The sequence below is a fragment of the Oryctolagus cuniculus genome, chromosome 1 (assembly GCF_964237555.1).
Source record: "Oryctolagus cuniculus chromosome 1, mOryCun1.1, whole genome shotgun sequence".
Classification (NCBI taxonomy): Eukaryota; Metazoa; Chordata; class Mammalia; order Lagomorpha; family Leporidae; genus Oryctolagus; species Oryctolagus cuniculus.
This window is the reverse complement of record NC_091432.1, coordinates 45,637,114-45,654,311: the sequence shown is the minus strand read 5'-3', so window position 1 is coordinate 45,654,311 and position 17,198 is coordinate 45,637,114. Positions and strand designations below refer to the sequence as shown.

At 38.2% G+C, this 17,198-nt stretch overlaps 1 protein-coding gene across 3 annotated transcripts in view; it reads left to right on the top strand.

Annotated features, from left to right (window-relative positions):
- The window catches only part of NELL1 (neural EGFL like 1), a 1,048,233-nt gene that overhangs the window by 90,098 nt on the left and 940,937 nt on the right, over positions 1 to 17,198 (top strand). For all 3 annotated transcript variants that reach the window (XM_002708986.5, XM_002708985.5, XM_051825007.2), the window contains one exon: positions 1,249 to 1,399. In XM_002708986.5, the coding sequence (XP_002709032.3) occupies positions 1,249 to 1,399 (151 nt within the window). The remainder of the gene's footprint in view (positions 1 to 1,248; positions 1,400 to 17,198) is intronic.

The window sequence follows — 17,198 nt, the reverse complement described above, 5'->3', positions numbered from 1 at the left end:
GCTGGATCAGAAGTGGAGCAGCTGGGACTCAACTGGTGCCCATATGGGATGCAGGCACCACAGGTGGAAGCTTTATCTGCTGTGCCACAGCACTGCCCCCAAGGATTTCTTTCTTAGAAGTCACTCTTTAGGATGAGCTTCTTCAAGATTCAGATTCAAATCTGTGATGTTGTTTGGGTAATGCAATCTTGGAAGTTCTAGGTTTTTCAAAGGTTCCTCATTCAGTCTTAAAAATATAATAATTATCATATAGCCAGAGAAGGTGATTAGGGTGTGAGAGGAGACTAGCAAACACACGTTTGGTGGTCTTTTATCATCCTCTGAATAGTCTTTGACTGTGCTCCCTTAGTGCCCCTTTCTGATGCCAGGAAATGTAGTGTAGTACAATAAGTTAAAATTCAGTTTATAATGACAGGGGTGACCCTGAATATGAAGTGATGGATATCTCCCATAATGCCAGTGTTGGAGAAAGAAAGATTCCCATCCAATAGCAGGATTACCTGGATTTATACACCTACCTGTAGGCTACCTGAATTAGTCTCCACTTTAATAAATATTTCATGAGGAAGGTTATCTCTTGCATGTTTTCAGGTATATTCCAGGCATACTTAGGGACCATGAGCCTGATTTTTCCTTGCTGTACAGAGGTAGAGGCACTTGGCATAGTCAGCACTTGTAAATATCTTCTAGATATAAGACCAGAGCAGGTTTCCCAGATGTATTGTGGTACAGGGGTGGGAGGTGGGGAGAACATGTCCATGGGTAATGTGAAATTGGAGGCTGCTGAATGGCATTTGGGCTGCTAGACCCAAGATCCTGTGAATTTAGGACTTCATTTATCTGACTGCCTCTCACCTGATTTATAGCAACTTAATCTGTTTGCAGCTGGCTGAATTGCTCACTGTCCAGTCAAAACTCCTGTCAGAAAAATCACTGTCTGGCCAATTGTGATCTTGTCAAAGTGACAAGTGGGCATGGTGACAGAGATAGCATTTCTGGGTGTTGTGCTGAATGGGTGCGGCTGTATGGAGTAGTGAATGGTGCCTGAACAGGAAAACTGTTCATAGGAGGGGAAGATAAAATTGCAATCTGGATCCTGTGGACCTGACATTTCTAACTGTGGATCTTTTCTCCTTTTCTTTCTGATATTCTGTCTCCTGTTTCTGTTTCTGTATTTCTTTTCTATCCTTCTTCTCCTTTCTTCTTTCTTCCCTCCCATTTCTCCTGCTCTTTCCTCTCGACTCCTAGATACAGAAAGAGAGATTCATGCAGCCCCTCATGTGAGTGAGAAATTAATTCAGCTGTTCCGGAACAAGAGTGAGTTCACCTTTCTAGCCACTGTCCAGCAGAAGCCGTCGACCTCAGGAGTGATACTGTCTATTCGAGAACTGGAACACAGGTAAGAAAGCTCTTTCTAATGTTTGAGAATCTACTAGAGTTAATGGACTATGCGAGATGACTTGCAGTTTAGAGATGTAGCTCCGTGGGGACATTCAACTGGCTGAGGCCTTGTTTCTATTGAGCACGGTAATGAATTTGCTTTGTGCTAAGAATTTATTTTGTATATTTTTATTAATTTTAGTGTTGGTTATGAGTGTGATTAGATGAAGAAAACTCACTTATCTGTACACTTACGTGCATTTTTCAGCATGTATACTGTATTTCAATAAAATATTTTAAAAAAAGAAAAAAATTTTCTTTGGACAAGGTGGCTTCCTTATTTTGCACTCCAAGGAACATTCATGAGTGTCTCTTGCCTAGGTTCTCATAGACTTTGTTCAGATAAAACCACATTTTATCCATCACCTTCAGATCACGATTCAAGTTAACTAGTTGTATTTAGTAAGCTTCAACAAACATTTATTGTATGTTTCTTTACATGGGAACTGTATTTCATACTGGGAATATTAAGGTGAACAATACAGAATTTTTATCCCAAGGATCACATAACTGGTATTGTAGATGCAATGCTACAAGTTTGTATGCAGGGAATGAAGTTAAGACTGGTCAGTTCTAGTGAGGTATGTGAGAGCCAAGAACAGCTTCAAAAAGGATGCTAGTTATATAAGGGGAAAAACCATGAGCAGGTATTTGACAGGGTGAACAGGATGTGATTTTACAAGGAATAGAGGGGCAGGTAAATGGTTAGAACATAAAAGTGTGAGGAAGGAGATGAGAGTTTCAGATGGCCAGTGAGGGGTGGTATTACAGAGGCAAGGAGAACCCAGATGATTTCAAGTATTCAATGCCATGTTGAAAAACTTGAACTAAAGTCTTCATAGGCAATGAGCTTTATGTTTAAGAAACATGGCTGTACTATGGAGTTCAAGCATTTTCATATAGGATTTTGAGAAGGATCAAATTAAAAAAAATTAAACAGGAGTCAAAGTAGTAATAATTGGGTAACCTAAACAATTTTAATTCCTCTTATTACTCCATTGAAAATTTTTATGAAGTACCTTTTGTTCTAGGTGCTATGCCAGGTTTTGTGGAGGAATAAAAAAACCAAAATTGTCTGAAGACTTACAGTGTAGCTCGATGTGGGAAGCAAGGCATGACTATATAAAAAGCCAAAGAATAAAAATGAACTAATAATAAAGAAATATTAGTATGGTGTTACAAGGCAGTGTGCAGCTAATTTCAGAATTACATAAAGGTGTTAAGTTCACCGAATCCAGTACATTAGGTTGGTGATTAAGGAAGACCACATAGAGAGATCATTAGAAGAACAGGCAGAATTCCAGCAGGTAAGGGAAGGAGAAAAGTCTATCAAGCAGGAGAAGTAATGTGCACAGTCACAGAGGTAAGGAAATATAGGAAAATGCACTTTTAATGGGGGGAAGAATCAGTGCATAGACCAACATGATTGGAGCAGAGTGTCTTTCCATTTCTCAATAGTTATGAGTATTAACAGTTCTGTTTCTTTTTCACATTTTTTCTTGGATAGATGCAGATTTTTCTTTTATTAATTGATGCTTGAAGCATATGTGAAAGTTTAGTGGTTAAATTTGCTGTCAGCCTCAAAGGGTATGATGAACCCTGATCCTTTTGTGGGGCTGTCAGCATGATGTACTGGCTATTTTCAGATCAGCCCAGAGGAAACAAAGTAGTGTGTGTGCCTGTGAGAGGTGTAAGTTAGTTCAAGAGTGTTCTGTATGCTGGAAGAGGCATAGGCTCTCATTTTGTGGGCTTTGGGCTTCAAGCCAAGTCTCAGCTTCACAATCATGGAAAGGTTGTGTCCTTGACCTGCTGGCCTTGTGGAGTTGAGAGGGCCTCCTTGGTATGAGGGCCATACAAATGTCTGCCAGTGAAATATAGATCTTCAAATTCTTCTCAATGAATGCAGAAGAGAACTTCCCAAAGGAGAAGTAAGAAGCATGTGGAACGGCTATTATAAATAGTAGAAAGAACAATAAGCTTCAGACTGGTAGAGGCTGGGGTTGCATTTCTAGCTTTGTGACACAAGTTATTTAGTGTGTTGGAACCTCAGTTGGTTACAGCCCTTGTCTCTAGTGTTGAGGAACAGTGCTTTTTTCTTCTTACTATTTTTGAATTCTTTTTTTTTTTTTTTAAGATTTACTTATTTGAGAAGCAGAGTTAAAGGCAGAGAGGGAGAGACAGAGAAAGAGGGGTCTTCCATCCTCTGGTTCACTCCCCAAATGCCCCAGTGGCCGGAGCTGGGCCTATCCAAAGCCAATGGTCTCCCATGTGGATTCAGGGGCCGAAGTACTTGGGCCATCTTCTACTGCTTTCCCAGGCCGTTAGTAGGGAGCTGGATGGGCAGTAGAGCAGCTGGGACTTGAATTGGTGTCCAGCTAGGGGCTTAACTTACTAGGCCACCATGCTGGCCCCTGATGAATTCTTTACTCAGTGGGGGGTTAATCTTATGATTATAATATAAGCTGAAAGTATCTCATTATAAAAATTAAAAGAATAAGAAAGGACAGGGAAGGAAGTGTGAGAGTCTGGGTGGGAGGGAGGGTAAGATGGGAAGTATCACTGTACTCCTAAATCTGTATGTATGAAATACATGAAATTTGTTCACCTTATGTAAATAAAAAATTAGAAACACGCACACAATATAGATAGTAATATATTTTGCAGGGTTACTAAAGAGTAAAGAAGATAGCTGGGGCCGGCGCTGTAGTGCAGCGGGTTAAAGCCCTGACATAAAGTGCTGACATCCCATATGGGTGCCGGTTATAGTCTCAGCTGCTCCTCTTCCAATCCAGCTCTCTGCTATGGCTTGGGATAACAGTGAAGATAGCCCAAATCCTTGGGCCCCTGCATCCACGTGGGAGACCTGGAAGAGGCTCCTGGCTTCGGATCGCGCAGCTCTGGCCGTTGCAGCTATCTGGGGAGTGAACCAGCAGATGGAAGACCTCTCTCTCTCTCTTACCTCTCTCTGTAACTCTGACTTTCAAATAAATAAAATAAATCTAAAAAAAAAAAAAGAGTAAAGAAGATAGTGCATGTTGAGTGGTCATCCCTTAACAAATATGTTTGTTCTCCTTGCCAAATCTTAAAACTCTGTGTTTCTGGCCGGCGCTGCGGCTCACTAGGCTAATCCTCCGCCTGCAGCACCGGCACCCCGGGTTCTAGTCCTGGTCGGGGCGCCAAATTCTGTCCTGGTTGCTCCTCTTCCAGGCCAGCTTTCTGCTGTAGCCCGGGAAGGCAGTGGAGGATGGCCCAAGTAGCTGGGCCCTGCACCTGCATGGGAGACCAGGAAGAAGCACCTGGCTCCTGGCTTTGGATTGGCGCAGCGTGCCGGCCATAGTGGCCATTTGTGGGGTTAAAAAACTTATTTTAGGAAATATTTTAAAACACTTTTATGTGGCCACACAGAGCCATCTGAAGCTTTCCTCTCTTACATCCCCAGCAAGTTTCTAATGGAACTTGAGAATCCAATACTGAGTGGAGAGTCATCTGATCATTTTTTATTGCAATAGGAAAATCTCAGGTCTTGACTTATAAACAAAATAAATATGAAGGAGTAGAAAATAGAACCCCTATGAATTTTATGATGTTTCTTCCATGTTTGTTTATTCTAATCAAAGCAAAGTAAAGGATGTACAGTGAATCTGTAATGCGTTTGCTATAGGTAATAGAGGACATGATATCCACTCTTAAAGAGATTAACATTTAGTTAAGAGCATATAGCATGTAGAGAAATAATTATATATTTAGGAAATGGACTATTTATAGATCACCTCTCTGCCCCAAATGTTCCCATCTTTAATAAATGAGACCTTTTCATCATTTTCAGCTCTTTTCAGGGTTTATCAGGATAACAATGTGTAGAGGAAAACTGTGTAGACATTTGGCATGGACGCTTACTAAATGCATAAAATGACTAAGGATTTGAGCTCTTCCGTACTGCATAGCATCTGGTGGGTAAATTGTTGACTAGAAGCTGAGACACCCAGTTTACTTTATGATTCTCTTTTGTGTGATCCCAGTCATACCATGTATGGTCTAGATGAATTCAATATGTATTTGCCACCGTAGGGATATGATAGACACTATTAGATTCCTAATTGCTTTATATTTTTATAGGTTGGTGGTTTTAGGGTATTCAGAGTTGTAAATTTATCACCACAACTAAATGTAGAAATTTTCAAAATCTACACCCTTTCACTGTCACTACCAATCTTCCTGTTCCCTCGAAGTCTTAGGTGTCCACTAATGTACTTTATGTTTATGAATTTTTTATTTTTGTCATGTCATATAAATGGTATACTGTGTGGTTCTTTGTGACTGGATATTCTTGCTTAGAATTGTGTTTTCTTTTTATTTTACTTTTATTTAATGAATATAAATTTCCAAAGTACAGCTTATGGATTACAATGGCTCCCCCCCATAACTTCCCTCCCACCCGCAACCCTCCCCTCTCCCACACCCTCTCCCCTTCCATTTACATCAAGATTCATTTTCAATTATCTTTATATACAGAAGATCAATTTAGCATATATTAAGTAAAGATTTCAACAGTTTGCACCCACACAGAAACACAAAGTGAAAAATACTGTTTGAGTACTAGTTATAGCATTAAATCACAATGTACAGCACATTAAGGACAGAGATACTACATGAGGAGTAAGTGCACAGTGATTGCTGTTGTTGACTTAACAAATTGACACTCTTGTTTATGGCGTCAGTCATCACCCTAGGCTCTTGTCATGAGTTGCCAAGGCTATGGAAGCCTTTTGGGTTCGCCAACTCTGATCATATTTAGACAAGGTCATAGTCCAAGTGGAAGTTCTCTCCTCCCTTCAGAGAAAGGTACCTCCTTCTTTGATGGCCCCATTCTTTCCACTGGGATCTCACTCGCAGAGATCTTTCATTTAGGTCATTTTTTATTTTTGCCACAGTGTCTTGGCTTTCCATGCCTAAAATACTCTCATGGGCTTTTCAGCCAGATCCGAATGCCTTAAGTGCTGATTCTGAGGCCAGAGTGCTATTTAGGACATCTGCCATTCTATGAGTCTGCTGTGTATCCCGTTTTCCATGTTGGATCGTTCTCTCCCTTTTTGATTCTATCAGTTAGTATTAGCAGACACTAGTCTTGTTTATGTGATCCCTTTTACTCTTAGTCCTATCATTATGATCAATGGTGAACAGCAATTGATCACTGGGACTAGTGAGATGGCATTGGTCCATTCCACCTTGATGGGATTGAATTGGAATCCCCTGGCATGTTGCTAACTCTACCATTTGGGGCAAGTCTGACTGAGCATGTCCCAAATTGTACGTCCCCTCCCTCTCTTATTCCCACTCTTATATTTAACAGGGATCACTTTTCAGTTAAGTTTCAACACAAGAATAATTGTGTGTTAATTACAGAGTTCAACCAATAGTATTAAGTAGAACAAAAGAGTATTAAATTGTTCATCAACAGTCAGGACAAGGGCTGATCAAGTCACCGTTTCTCATAGTGTCCATTTATCTTCAACAGGTTTCCTTTTTGGTGCTCAGTTAGTTGTCATCGAACAGGGAGAACGTATGATATTTGTCCCTCTGAGACTGGCTTATTTTACTCAGCATGATGTTTCCCAGATTCCTCCATTTTGTTGCAAATGACTGGATTTCATTGTTTTTGACTGCTGTATAGTATTCTGTAGAGTATGTGTCCCATAATTTCTTTATCCAGTCTACTGTTGATGGGCATTTGGGTTGATTCCAGGTCTTAGCTATTGTGAATTGAGCTGCAATAAACATTAATGTGCAGACAGCTTTTTTGTTTGCAAATTTAATTTCCTTTGGGTAAATTCCAAGGAGTGGAATGGCTGGGTTGTATGGTAGGGTGATATTCAGGTTTCTGAGGAATCTCCGGACTGACGTCCACAGTGGCTTTACCAGTTTGCATTCCCACCAATGGTGGGTTAGTGTCCCTTGTTCCCCACATCCTCGCCAGCATCTGTTATTGGTAGATTTCTGAATGTGAGCCATTCTAACTGGGGTGAGGTGAAACCTCATTGACAGAATAGTGTTTTCAAGGTTCATTCTTATTGTAGCCTGTGTCAGTGGTTTTATTTATTTTCATTGTAGAATAATATTGTATTATTTGCGTATTACATATTTTACTTGTCCATTTCTCAGCCACTGGACATTTGAATTGTTGCTACTTTTTAGCTATCATGAGCAATGATGCTGTGAACATTCATCTACAGGTTTCTGTGTGGACATAATTTTTTTTCCACAGGTATATGCCTAGGGGTGGAATTGTTGGATCAGATGTCTTTATGCCAAATTGTTTGAGGAACCGCTAGACTGTTTTCCAAAGTGGCTGAGCTATTTTACATTCCCACCTGTGGTGTTTGACGGTTTCTGTCTCTCTATATCTTGTTAATATAAGTCGTTATCTTTCTTCTTGATCATGACATCCTAATGGGTGTGAAATGATATCTCATTGTGGTTCTGAGTTACTGACTGATTCCAAATGATGTTAAATATCTTTTCATATACTTATTGTCCATTTGTATGGCTTCATTGAAGGAGCATCTGCTCAGTTTACTTGTTCAATTCTATTTAGGTTATTGACCTTTTAAGGTGGATTTATTTATTTATTTATTTTTTTGACAGGCAGAGTGGACAGTGAGAGAGAGAGACAGAGAGAAAGGACTTCCTTTGCCATTGGTTCACCCTCCAATGGCCGCCATGGCTGGCGCGCTCCGGCCGGCGCACTGCACTGATCCAATGGCAGGAGCCAGGTGCTTCTCCTGGTCTCCCATGCGGGTGCAGGGCCCAAGCACTTGGGCCATCCTCCACTGCACTCCCTGGCCACAGCAGAGAGCTGGCCTGGAAGAGGGGCAACCAGGACAGAATCCGGCGCCCCAACCGGGAGTAGAACCCGGTGTGCCGGCGCTGCAAGGTGGAGGATTAGCCTAGTGAGCTGCGGCGCCGGCTCTTAAAGAGGATTTATAATAACTCTTTGTATTATTGATAGATGTCCCTTGTCAGATAGCTGGTTTACATGTTCCTGCTATTCAGTGGGTTGTCTTGCTTTCTTGGTGTCACTTGAAGCACAAATATTTTAAAATTTGGTGATGTGCAGTTCATCTACTTTTCTTATTATTTGTGTCTTTATACTTTTTACAAGTTTTTAATTTAATTATTTGAGAGAAACCAGAGAGCTCCCATCATGTGAGGTAAGGGTTCAACTTTATTTTGCATGTGGATATCCTGTTGTTCAAGTACCTTTTGTTGAAGGCTGTTTTCCTCCTGGTGAGTTTTCTTGGTTTAAGATCAATCAACTGTAAATCTGAAGTTATATTTCTGACATATTTCATTGATCTGTGTTTCTATGCTTGTATCAGTAGAGTTTTGATTGTTCTAGCTTTGTAGTAAGTTTTAAAACCTGGAAGTGTGAGTCCTCTGCCTTTCTTCTTCATTTCAATACTGTTTTGGTTTTTCCCGTTTTCTCATATTTCCATATGAATTTTAGGACTTGCTTGTCCATTTTTGTATCTGGATGTCTTTTATTTCATCCTCTTGCCTCATTATACTGGCTGCAACACCCAGTATAAAAGTAAATAGAAATGGTGAGAGCAGACGGTCTTATACTATTCCCAATTTTAGGAATAGGCTTTCTATTTTCTTCATGAGTTTGTTAGCTGTGCATTTTCAGAGATTCTCTTAACCAAGTTGAAGAAGTTCTCATTTTTTGGTAGATGTTCTTTATCAAGCTATGCAAGTCCCCTTCTATTCCCAGTTTGATCAATATTTTCATAAAGGTAACATTTGCTTATTGTATACTGTGTGCCAGCATTTAAACTTTTTGATGATCCCATTTAATTTGGTGCAAACTTTGAGGGCTAACCTGTGATTATAAAATAAATTGAAAGTATGTCAATGTAAAACTAAAAGAAAAACTGGGAAGAGGGAGACTGGGAGCATGGGAGGGAAGGGTAGGAAGTATCATTATGCTCTTAAATCTGTATATGAAATACACAAAATTTGCTCACCTTTTATAAATGCTAAAATTTTAAAAATTAAAAAAAAACTGAAAAAATTTCTTTTGAATTCCAATATTTACACCAGTTCTTTCTTTTTTTTTGTTTTATGATATTAGCTAGAATATCCATAACAGTACTGCATAATAAATAAACTAAAGGCCCTCATTAAAGCCAGGAAGAAGTCACTGACAATCTCTTCTTTCCTTTAATTTTAGTCTTTCTTTTATCTGGTAAACATAATGCCTAACTATAATTTCTAACATCTTTCTATCTTTGGTCATCATGTAAAGCTAATTTGATTCCTGATTTACTTAAAGACAAAATAAATCATGAATAGGTATAAAGTTTTATTAAGTTTCTTTTCTTTGCCTTTTGAGACAATTTTGTTTTCTTCTTTTTATCTATTTACATAATTGAGAATCCAAAATACTGTTACTCTTGAAATCCTTGAATAAACCTATGTTTTTTATTCTTTTTATTATTTAATAAATGTGAATTTACAAAGTGCAACTTTTGTATTGTTGTGGCTCCCCCCCAACCTCCCTCCCTCCCATGGCCCTCTCTTCTCCCACTTCTTCTCCCAACCCGCCCTTCATCCAGTTTCATTTTCAATTACCTTCATATACAGAAGATCAACTTAGTATATACTAAGCAAGGATTTCAACAGGCTGCCCTCACACAACCGCACAAGGTATAGGGTATTGTTTGACTAGTAGTGTTTATAAACCTATGTTAATTCACATTTTATTTAGTTTTTCACCGTTAAATAATAAAAATAGCAATATTAAAATACTAGTAGTAATAATAGTAATAGTAGCAGTAATTTACATTATTTTTGATCACAGATAAATGCCAGGCATTGTTTTAAACATCTTATACTAAACTCATTAAACATTTTCTCTTAGCAAAGTGAGATAGAGTACAAACATTAACTGATAGAATTAAATGTATTTGCTGTCTGTAAAATATTTTTTTGAGGTATAGATACTTTTGCAATAACTAGATCTAGATAATTTACATATCTATTACTTCAGATAGTTATCAGTTCTTCAGTGATAATATATCCACTCTCTTGTCATCTTTCTTTTCTTTCTTTCTTTCTTTCTTTCTTTCTTTCTTTCTTTCTTTCTTTCTTTCTTTCTTTCTTTCTTTCTTTCTTTCTTTCTTTCTTTTTTGACAGGCAGAGTGGACAGTGAGAGAGAGAGACAGAGAGAAAGGACTTCCTTTTTGCAGTTGGTTCACCCTCCAATGGCTGCCGCGGCCGGCGCGCTGGGGCCAGCGCACCATGCTGATCTGATAGCAGGAGCCAGGTACTTCTCTTGGTCTCCCATGGAGTGCAGGGCCCGAGTACTTGGGCCATCCTCCACTGCACTCCCGGGCCACAGCAGAGAGCTGGCCTGGAAGAGGGGCAACCGGGACAGAATCCGGCGCCCCGACCGGGAGTAGAACCCGGTGTGCCGGCGCCACAAGGCGGAGGATTAGCCTAGTGACCCGCGGCACCGGCATATCTCTTGTCATTTTTCAAGAATACAGTGTATATATATATATATATATATATATTTTTTTTTTTTTTACAGCCAGACCGAATTTATTCAGAGAAAGTAAATTCATAGAGGTAGGTGACCAACTGCCCATGTGCACATTGATGGAACACGTGGCAGAAGACCAAGAATACAGTATATTGTTAATGAGAGTCACCATGTTCTACAATAGATCTCTTGAAATTATTCCTGTTGCCCACCTGAAATTGTGTGTTCTTTCATGGAACTCTCCCCAACCTACTCCGCCCCCTGCCTCAGTCCCTGCTGGCCATCATTCTCCTACCTACTTTTATAATATCAACTTTTGTAGATTCCACATATGAATGAGATTATGCACTATTTGTCTTCCTGTGCCTGGCTTATTTCATTAAATATAATGTTTCATCCATGATGTTGCAAATGATAGAATTTCCTTCTTTATTATGAATAGTATTCCATTGTGTATATATACTATATTTTCTTTGTCTGTTCATCCACTGGTGGATACTTAGGTTGATTTCATTATTGCTATAATTTGGATTTGGTTTGTTCCCTCCACAGTTTATGTTGCCATTTGGTTCCCAATGTAACAGTGTTGAAAGGTGGTGCACCTTTGACAGGTGATTGGTCATTAGAGAAGGATTATATCTTTCTTGATGGACTGGATTATTTACTGCGAGAGCACCTGTTATTAAGCAATACTTCATCTCTTCCACAATAACCATTCCTCCTTCCGCTTTCTCCCACAAGTTGAAGCAGCATGAGGCCCTTGCTGGTGTCATGCTCTTGTACTTCCCAGTTTGCAGAAGACTGAGTCACAATAAACCTGCTTAAAGGACCCAGCCACAGGTATTCTGATAAAGCAACCGAAAATAGACTAAGATGCATATCTTGCTTATTGTGAATCATGCTACAAGAAATGTGATAGCACAGATATCTCTTCAGCATATTAATTTCCTTTGATTGTATACTCAGTAGTGAGATTTCTGGATTGTGTGCTATTTCTATTTTCTATTTTCAGTTTTGTGAGGAACCCCGTACTGTTTTCTGTAAAGGTTGTACTAAATTTGCATTCCCACTGACAATGAGTGAGAGATCACTTTTTTGCATCCTTGCTAACTCTTGTTATCTTTTATCTTACTGATAATAGCCATTCTAACAGATATATGGTGATATCTTATTGTAGTTTTAATGTGAACTTGTGTTGATTAATCATGGTGAGCACTTCCTCCCTTATCTGGTGACCATTTGTATGTCTATTAAAAATGTCTGTTCAGGTCCTATTAATTTTTCAATCAGGTTATTTGCTTTCTTGTTACTGGGTTGTTTGAGTTCCTTATGTATTTTAGATATTAACCTCTCCAGATATATAGGTTACAGATACTTTCTCATAGTTTGTAGACGGTCTCTTTACTCTGTTGATTGCTTCATATGTTGTGTAGAAACATTTTAATTTGATGCAATTGCATTTGTAATTTTTGCTTTTGTTGCCTGTGCTTTTGATATTATATCCAAAATCTGTTTCCCAGATCATTGTTATGGAGATTTCCTCCTATTTTTCTCCTGTGTTTTCATAGTTTTGTGTCTTACATGTAAGGCCTTCATCCACTCTGAGTTAATTCTTATGTATTATGTGTGAGAGAGTCTAATTTCATTCGTCTGCATGTGGATATCCAGTTTTCCCAACAATGTTGAAAAAGACTGTCATTTCCCCATTGTTTTTTCTTAATGCCTTGATCAACAATAAGTTGGTAAAATACATGGATTTATTTCTAGGTTTTATATTCTGTTCCAGTCTATGTGTGTTTTTTATGCTAGTACCAGAGTGTTTTGATTATTACAGATATGCAGTATATTTTGAAGTCAGCTCTTTGTTCTTTTTATTCACAATTGCTTTGGTTATTCATGGTCTTTTGTTGTTCTACATAAATTTTAGGATTGCTTTTCTATTTCTGTGAAGAGTGTAATTAGTATTTTGAGAGGCGTTGCATTGAATCTGTAGATTGCTTTGTGTATTATGAATATTTTAACAATGTTAAATTTTCCAATTCATAGACATGGTGTATCTTTCCATTTATTTGTGTTGTATGGCATTTCTTTTATCAATGTTCTGTGATTCACAGTATAGGGAGATTTCATTTTTTTGTTTAAATTTATATATATATATATACACATATATATATATATATATATTTGGTAGCTGTTGTAAATAGTATTTACTTGATTTCTTTTTTAGAAAATTCACGTTCAGGAAAGAGAATCACTACTGATTTTTGTATGTTTATTTTTTATCCTATAACCTTACTAAATTTTTTATTGGTTCTGTTTTGGTAGAGTCTTCAGGGTTTCTATACATAAGATTATGTCCTCCACAAATAATTTGGGTGCCTTTTATTTCTTTCTCTTGCCTAACTGCTCTGGGTAGGTCCTACCATATTGAATAGAAGTGACAAGAGTGGGTATCTTTCTCTTTCTCTGGTCTTAGAGTAAAAGATTCCAGCTTTTTTCTGTTGGGGATGGTATTTGCTGTGAATTTGTAATATGCGGTGATTATCCTGAAAATTTTATATCCTAATTGGCTTGAAAATATAGTATCTCTTCCATAAATATTTCTTACAGAATTATCCTGAAAATACACATAAATGTAATTATATTTAATTGTTAGATATAAATGTAAGAAGAAAAGCACAGAAAATGCTTTAGAAAATACTTGAATTGAAAAGTACAGAAAATATTTGGGATAATAGCTTGTTTTTGAGACGGTTGGAAAAGCTTTAATTATCAAAAATGTTCATTTAAACTTATTTTATGGCTTAGTTCTGTTTAATTACTTTTATGTTCTTTGGATCAGTTTAAGTCTTTTAAAAATTATTTGGGGATTGGATTAAGATGGCGGAGTAGGGAAGGACCTTACCATTCTAGTCTAGGGGAAGAGAGTTTAAAAAAAGTGGAGAGAGTGCAGTCTCAGGGAAGAGTTAGGGAGAAAACAGCAGAAGAAATACAATGCAAATTAGAGGGAAACAGTAGACCTATGTGGAAGGTGTGGACATGCAAAAATCAGGACCCCAGCAGCAGAGAGCCTCTGCACCAGCTTGGAGAGAGGTGAAACCAGACTGTAGCAGCCCAAGCCACTGGCAATAAAGCTGCAAGAAAAACCTGGAGGGAATATGGCTTGGAGCCCTGTGGGGTGTAGTATAGCTGCCAACCTGCAGGAGAAAAAACAAGGCCTGGGGCACATTTCTCTCTCCCTGATCATCCTGCAACAGCATCCTATAACAAGCCAATAAAGAGCAGGTGCCATTTTGGACATACGTAACAGCTGTATCAGCTTTTGTCCACACTCAGCAACCAGCCAAACAGAGACCCCTGAGTCTGGCAGGGAGAACTGATAGGGGGTTTGGTGCTTGTGACTGTGGGATGCTTATATGCCAGGATTGTGAAAACACTGAGACTGTGGAGCTTTCAAAGCAGTTAGGCTGTATGGGAAGGTTCGGTATGGCTGGGACTTTGGCCAGTCACTGTGGGAGACGCCACATACTCAGGGCTCCCTGGTTCCCTGGTGAGGGACATTGCTGAGGAATCTACTTACACCAAGGACTGCACAGACCCTTTGTGTGGTACTTGTGGAAGTGTGGAAGAATATTATACCCACTGGGGCTAGCACTCAGGCACTGGACTCCTTGGAGAAGAGAAAATGAGCTAAGTCTATGACAACAAAACAGAACAGAAAACCTTCACCCTTGAGCACTGAACAGAGCTCCCTGGCCACACCCACCATACACCTCTAGGTATTCCCAGAAAGTAGACAAGCCACTAATCCACAGAGACATAGTCCAAAGATCAAAGCCACCAAAGCAAAAAAACAAAGAAGAAACCATAGAGTATCTCCACAAATGCAAAATAATAAATGCACCAATTCAAGAAAAAAGAATAAGGAACATGATGCCCCCAAAAGAATACAATAGTTTAATACTAGATTATGAAGATGAAGAGTTTGAAGAAATGCCAGAAATGGAATTCAAAAAATTGATCATAGGATTACTTAGAAGTAATCAGAAGCAAATGTACAAATTAATGAAATCTGTATATGACATGAAGGAAAATTTCTCCATGAAATTTAGATCTTAAAGAGAAAGCAAAATGAAATTATGGAAATGAAGAATTCAGTAGAACAAATAAAAATGCAGTAGGAAGCCTTAACAACATAATTGATGAAGCAGAGGAAAGAATATCCAAGTTAGAAACAAAGCGCAGAAAACTAAAAAGCACTGTTGGGAATCTACAGGATACTATCAAACGACCCAACATATGGATTCTAGGAGTTCCTGAAACCATGGAAAGAGAGAAAGGATTAGAAGGTCTTTTTAGTGAAGTAATAACAGAAAAGTTGCCTAATTTGGAGAAAGAAAGGGACATCCAAGTACAGGGAGCACATAGAACTCCTAATAGACATGATCAGAAAAGATCTTCATCATGATACATTTTAGTAAAACTTTCCATAGTAAAACATAAAGAAAAGATTCTAAAATGTGCATGGGAGAAACACTAGATTACTTTCAGAGGATCTCCGATTAGACTAACAGTGTACTTCTCATTAGAAACCCTACAGGCTAGGGGAGAATGGTGAGATATATTCCAAGTCTTAAAAGAAAAAAAAAAACTATCACTGCAGAATACTTTATCCTGCAAAGCTCCCATTTATGAATGAAGGTGAAATAAAGACCTTCCATAACAAAGAGAAATTGAAAGTTTGTCACTACCCAACCAGCCTTGTAAGAGATGCTTCGGGATGTGCTGCACACAGAAACACAGAAATATGGTCATCACCATGAAAGATGGTAAAAGAAGAAAATTTCCCAGTAAAAGTACAAAGGAAATCAAAATTAAAAATAGGGATATGTACGGAAAAATGGCAGAGCAAAGTTGCTACTTATCAATAGTTACTTTGAATGTAAATGGCCTCAGCTCTCCAGTTAAAAGACACAGACTGGCTGAATGGATTTAAACAAAAAAAAAAAAAAAACAAAACCCATCTGTTTGCTGCCTACAAGAAACACATCTCACCAACAAAGATGAATGCAGACTGAAAGTAAAAGGATGGAAAAAGGTATTCCATGCCAACAGAAATCTAAAAAGCTGGTATAGCCATCTTAATATCAGGCAAATAGACTTTAACATAAAAACTGTTAAAAGAGACAAAGAAGGGCACTATGTAATGATTAAGGGATCAATTCAACAGAAAGATATAACTATTATAAATCTATATGCACCTAATTACAGTGAACCTGGCTATTTAAAGAAATGCTAAGGGATCTGAAAGGAGACATAGACTCCAATACAATAGTAATGGAGGACTTAAATACTCATATTCAACAATGAACAGATCAACCAGACAGAAAATCAGCAAGGACACAGAACAGTTAATTGACACTGTAGACCAAAAGGACCTAACAGATGTCTATAGAACTTTACATCCTTCAGTTGCAGAATAAACAGTCTTCTCACTAGTGCATGGAGCTTCACTAGGATTGACCACATGCTAGACCATAAAGCAAGTCTCAGCAAATTCAAAAAAATCAAAATCATACCAGGCATCTTCTCAGACCACAATGAAATGAAGCTGGAAATCAGCAACTGAGGAATCTCTAGAACATGTGTAAACACATGGAGACTGAACAACATGCTCCTGAATGAACAGTGGGTCATTGATGAAATCCAAAGATAAATCAAAAAAATTACTGCAAAAAAATGAAGATGATAATATAGCATATCAAAATTATGGGAAACAGCAAAAACAGAGTCAAGAGTAAAGTTTATAGTAATTCATGTCTACATCAAGAAATTGGAAAAACACCAAATAAATGAGCTATCAGTGCATCTCAAGGATCTAGAAAAACAACAGCAAGCCAAACCCAAAACTAATAAGGGAAAGGAAATAATTAAAATTAGAGAAGAAGTTTCTGTACTGCAAAAGAAACAGGAAAGTGAAGAGGCAACAAACAGAATGAGAAAAAATATTTGCAAACTATGCAACAGATAAAGAGTTAATAACCAGAGTCTACAAAGAGATCAAGAAACTTCACAACATCAAAATGAACAATCCACTTAAGAGATGGGCCAAGGACCTCAATAAACATTTTTCAAAAGAGGAAATCCAAATGGCCAACAGGCACATGAAAACATGTTCAGGAATCACTAGCAATATGGGAAATGCAAATCAAAA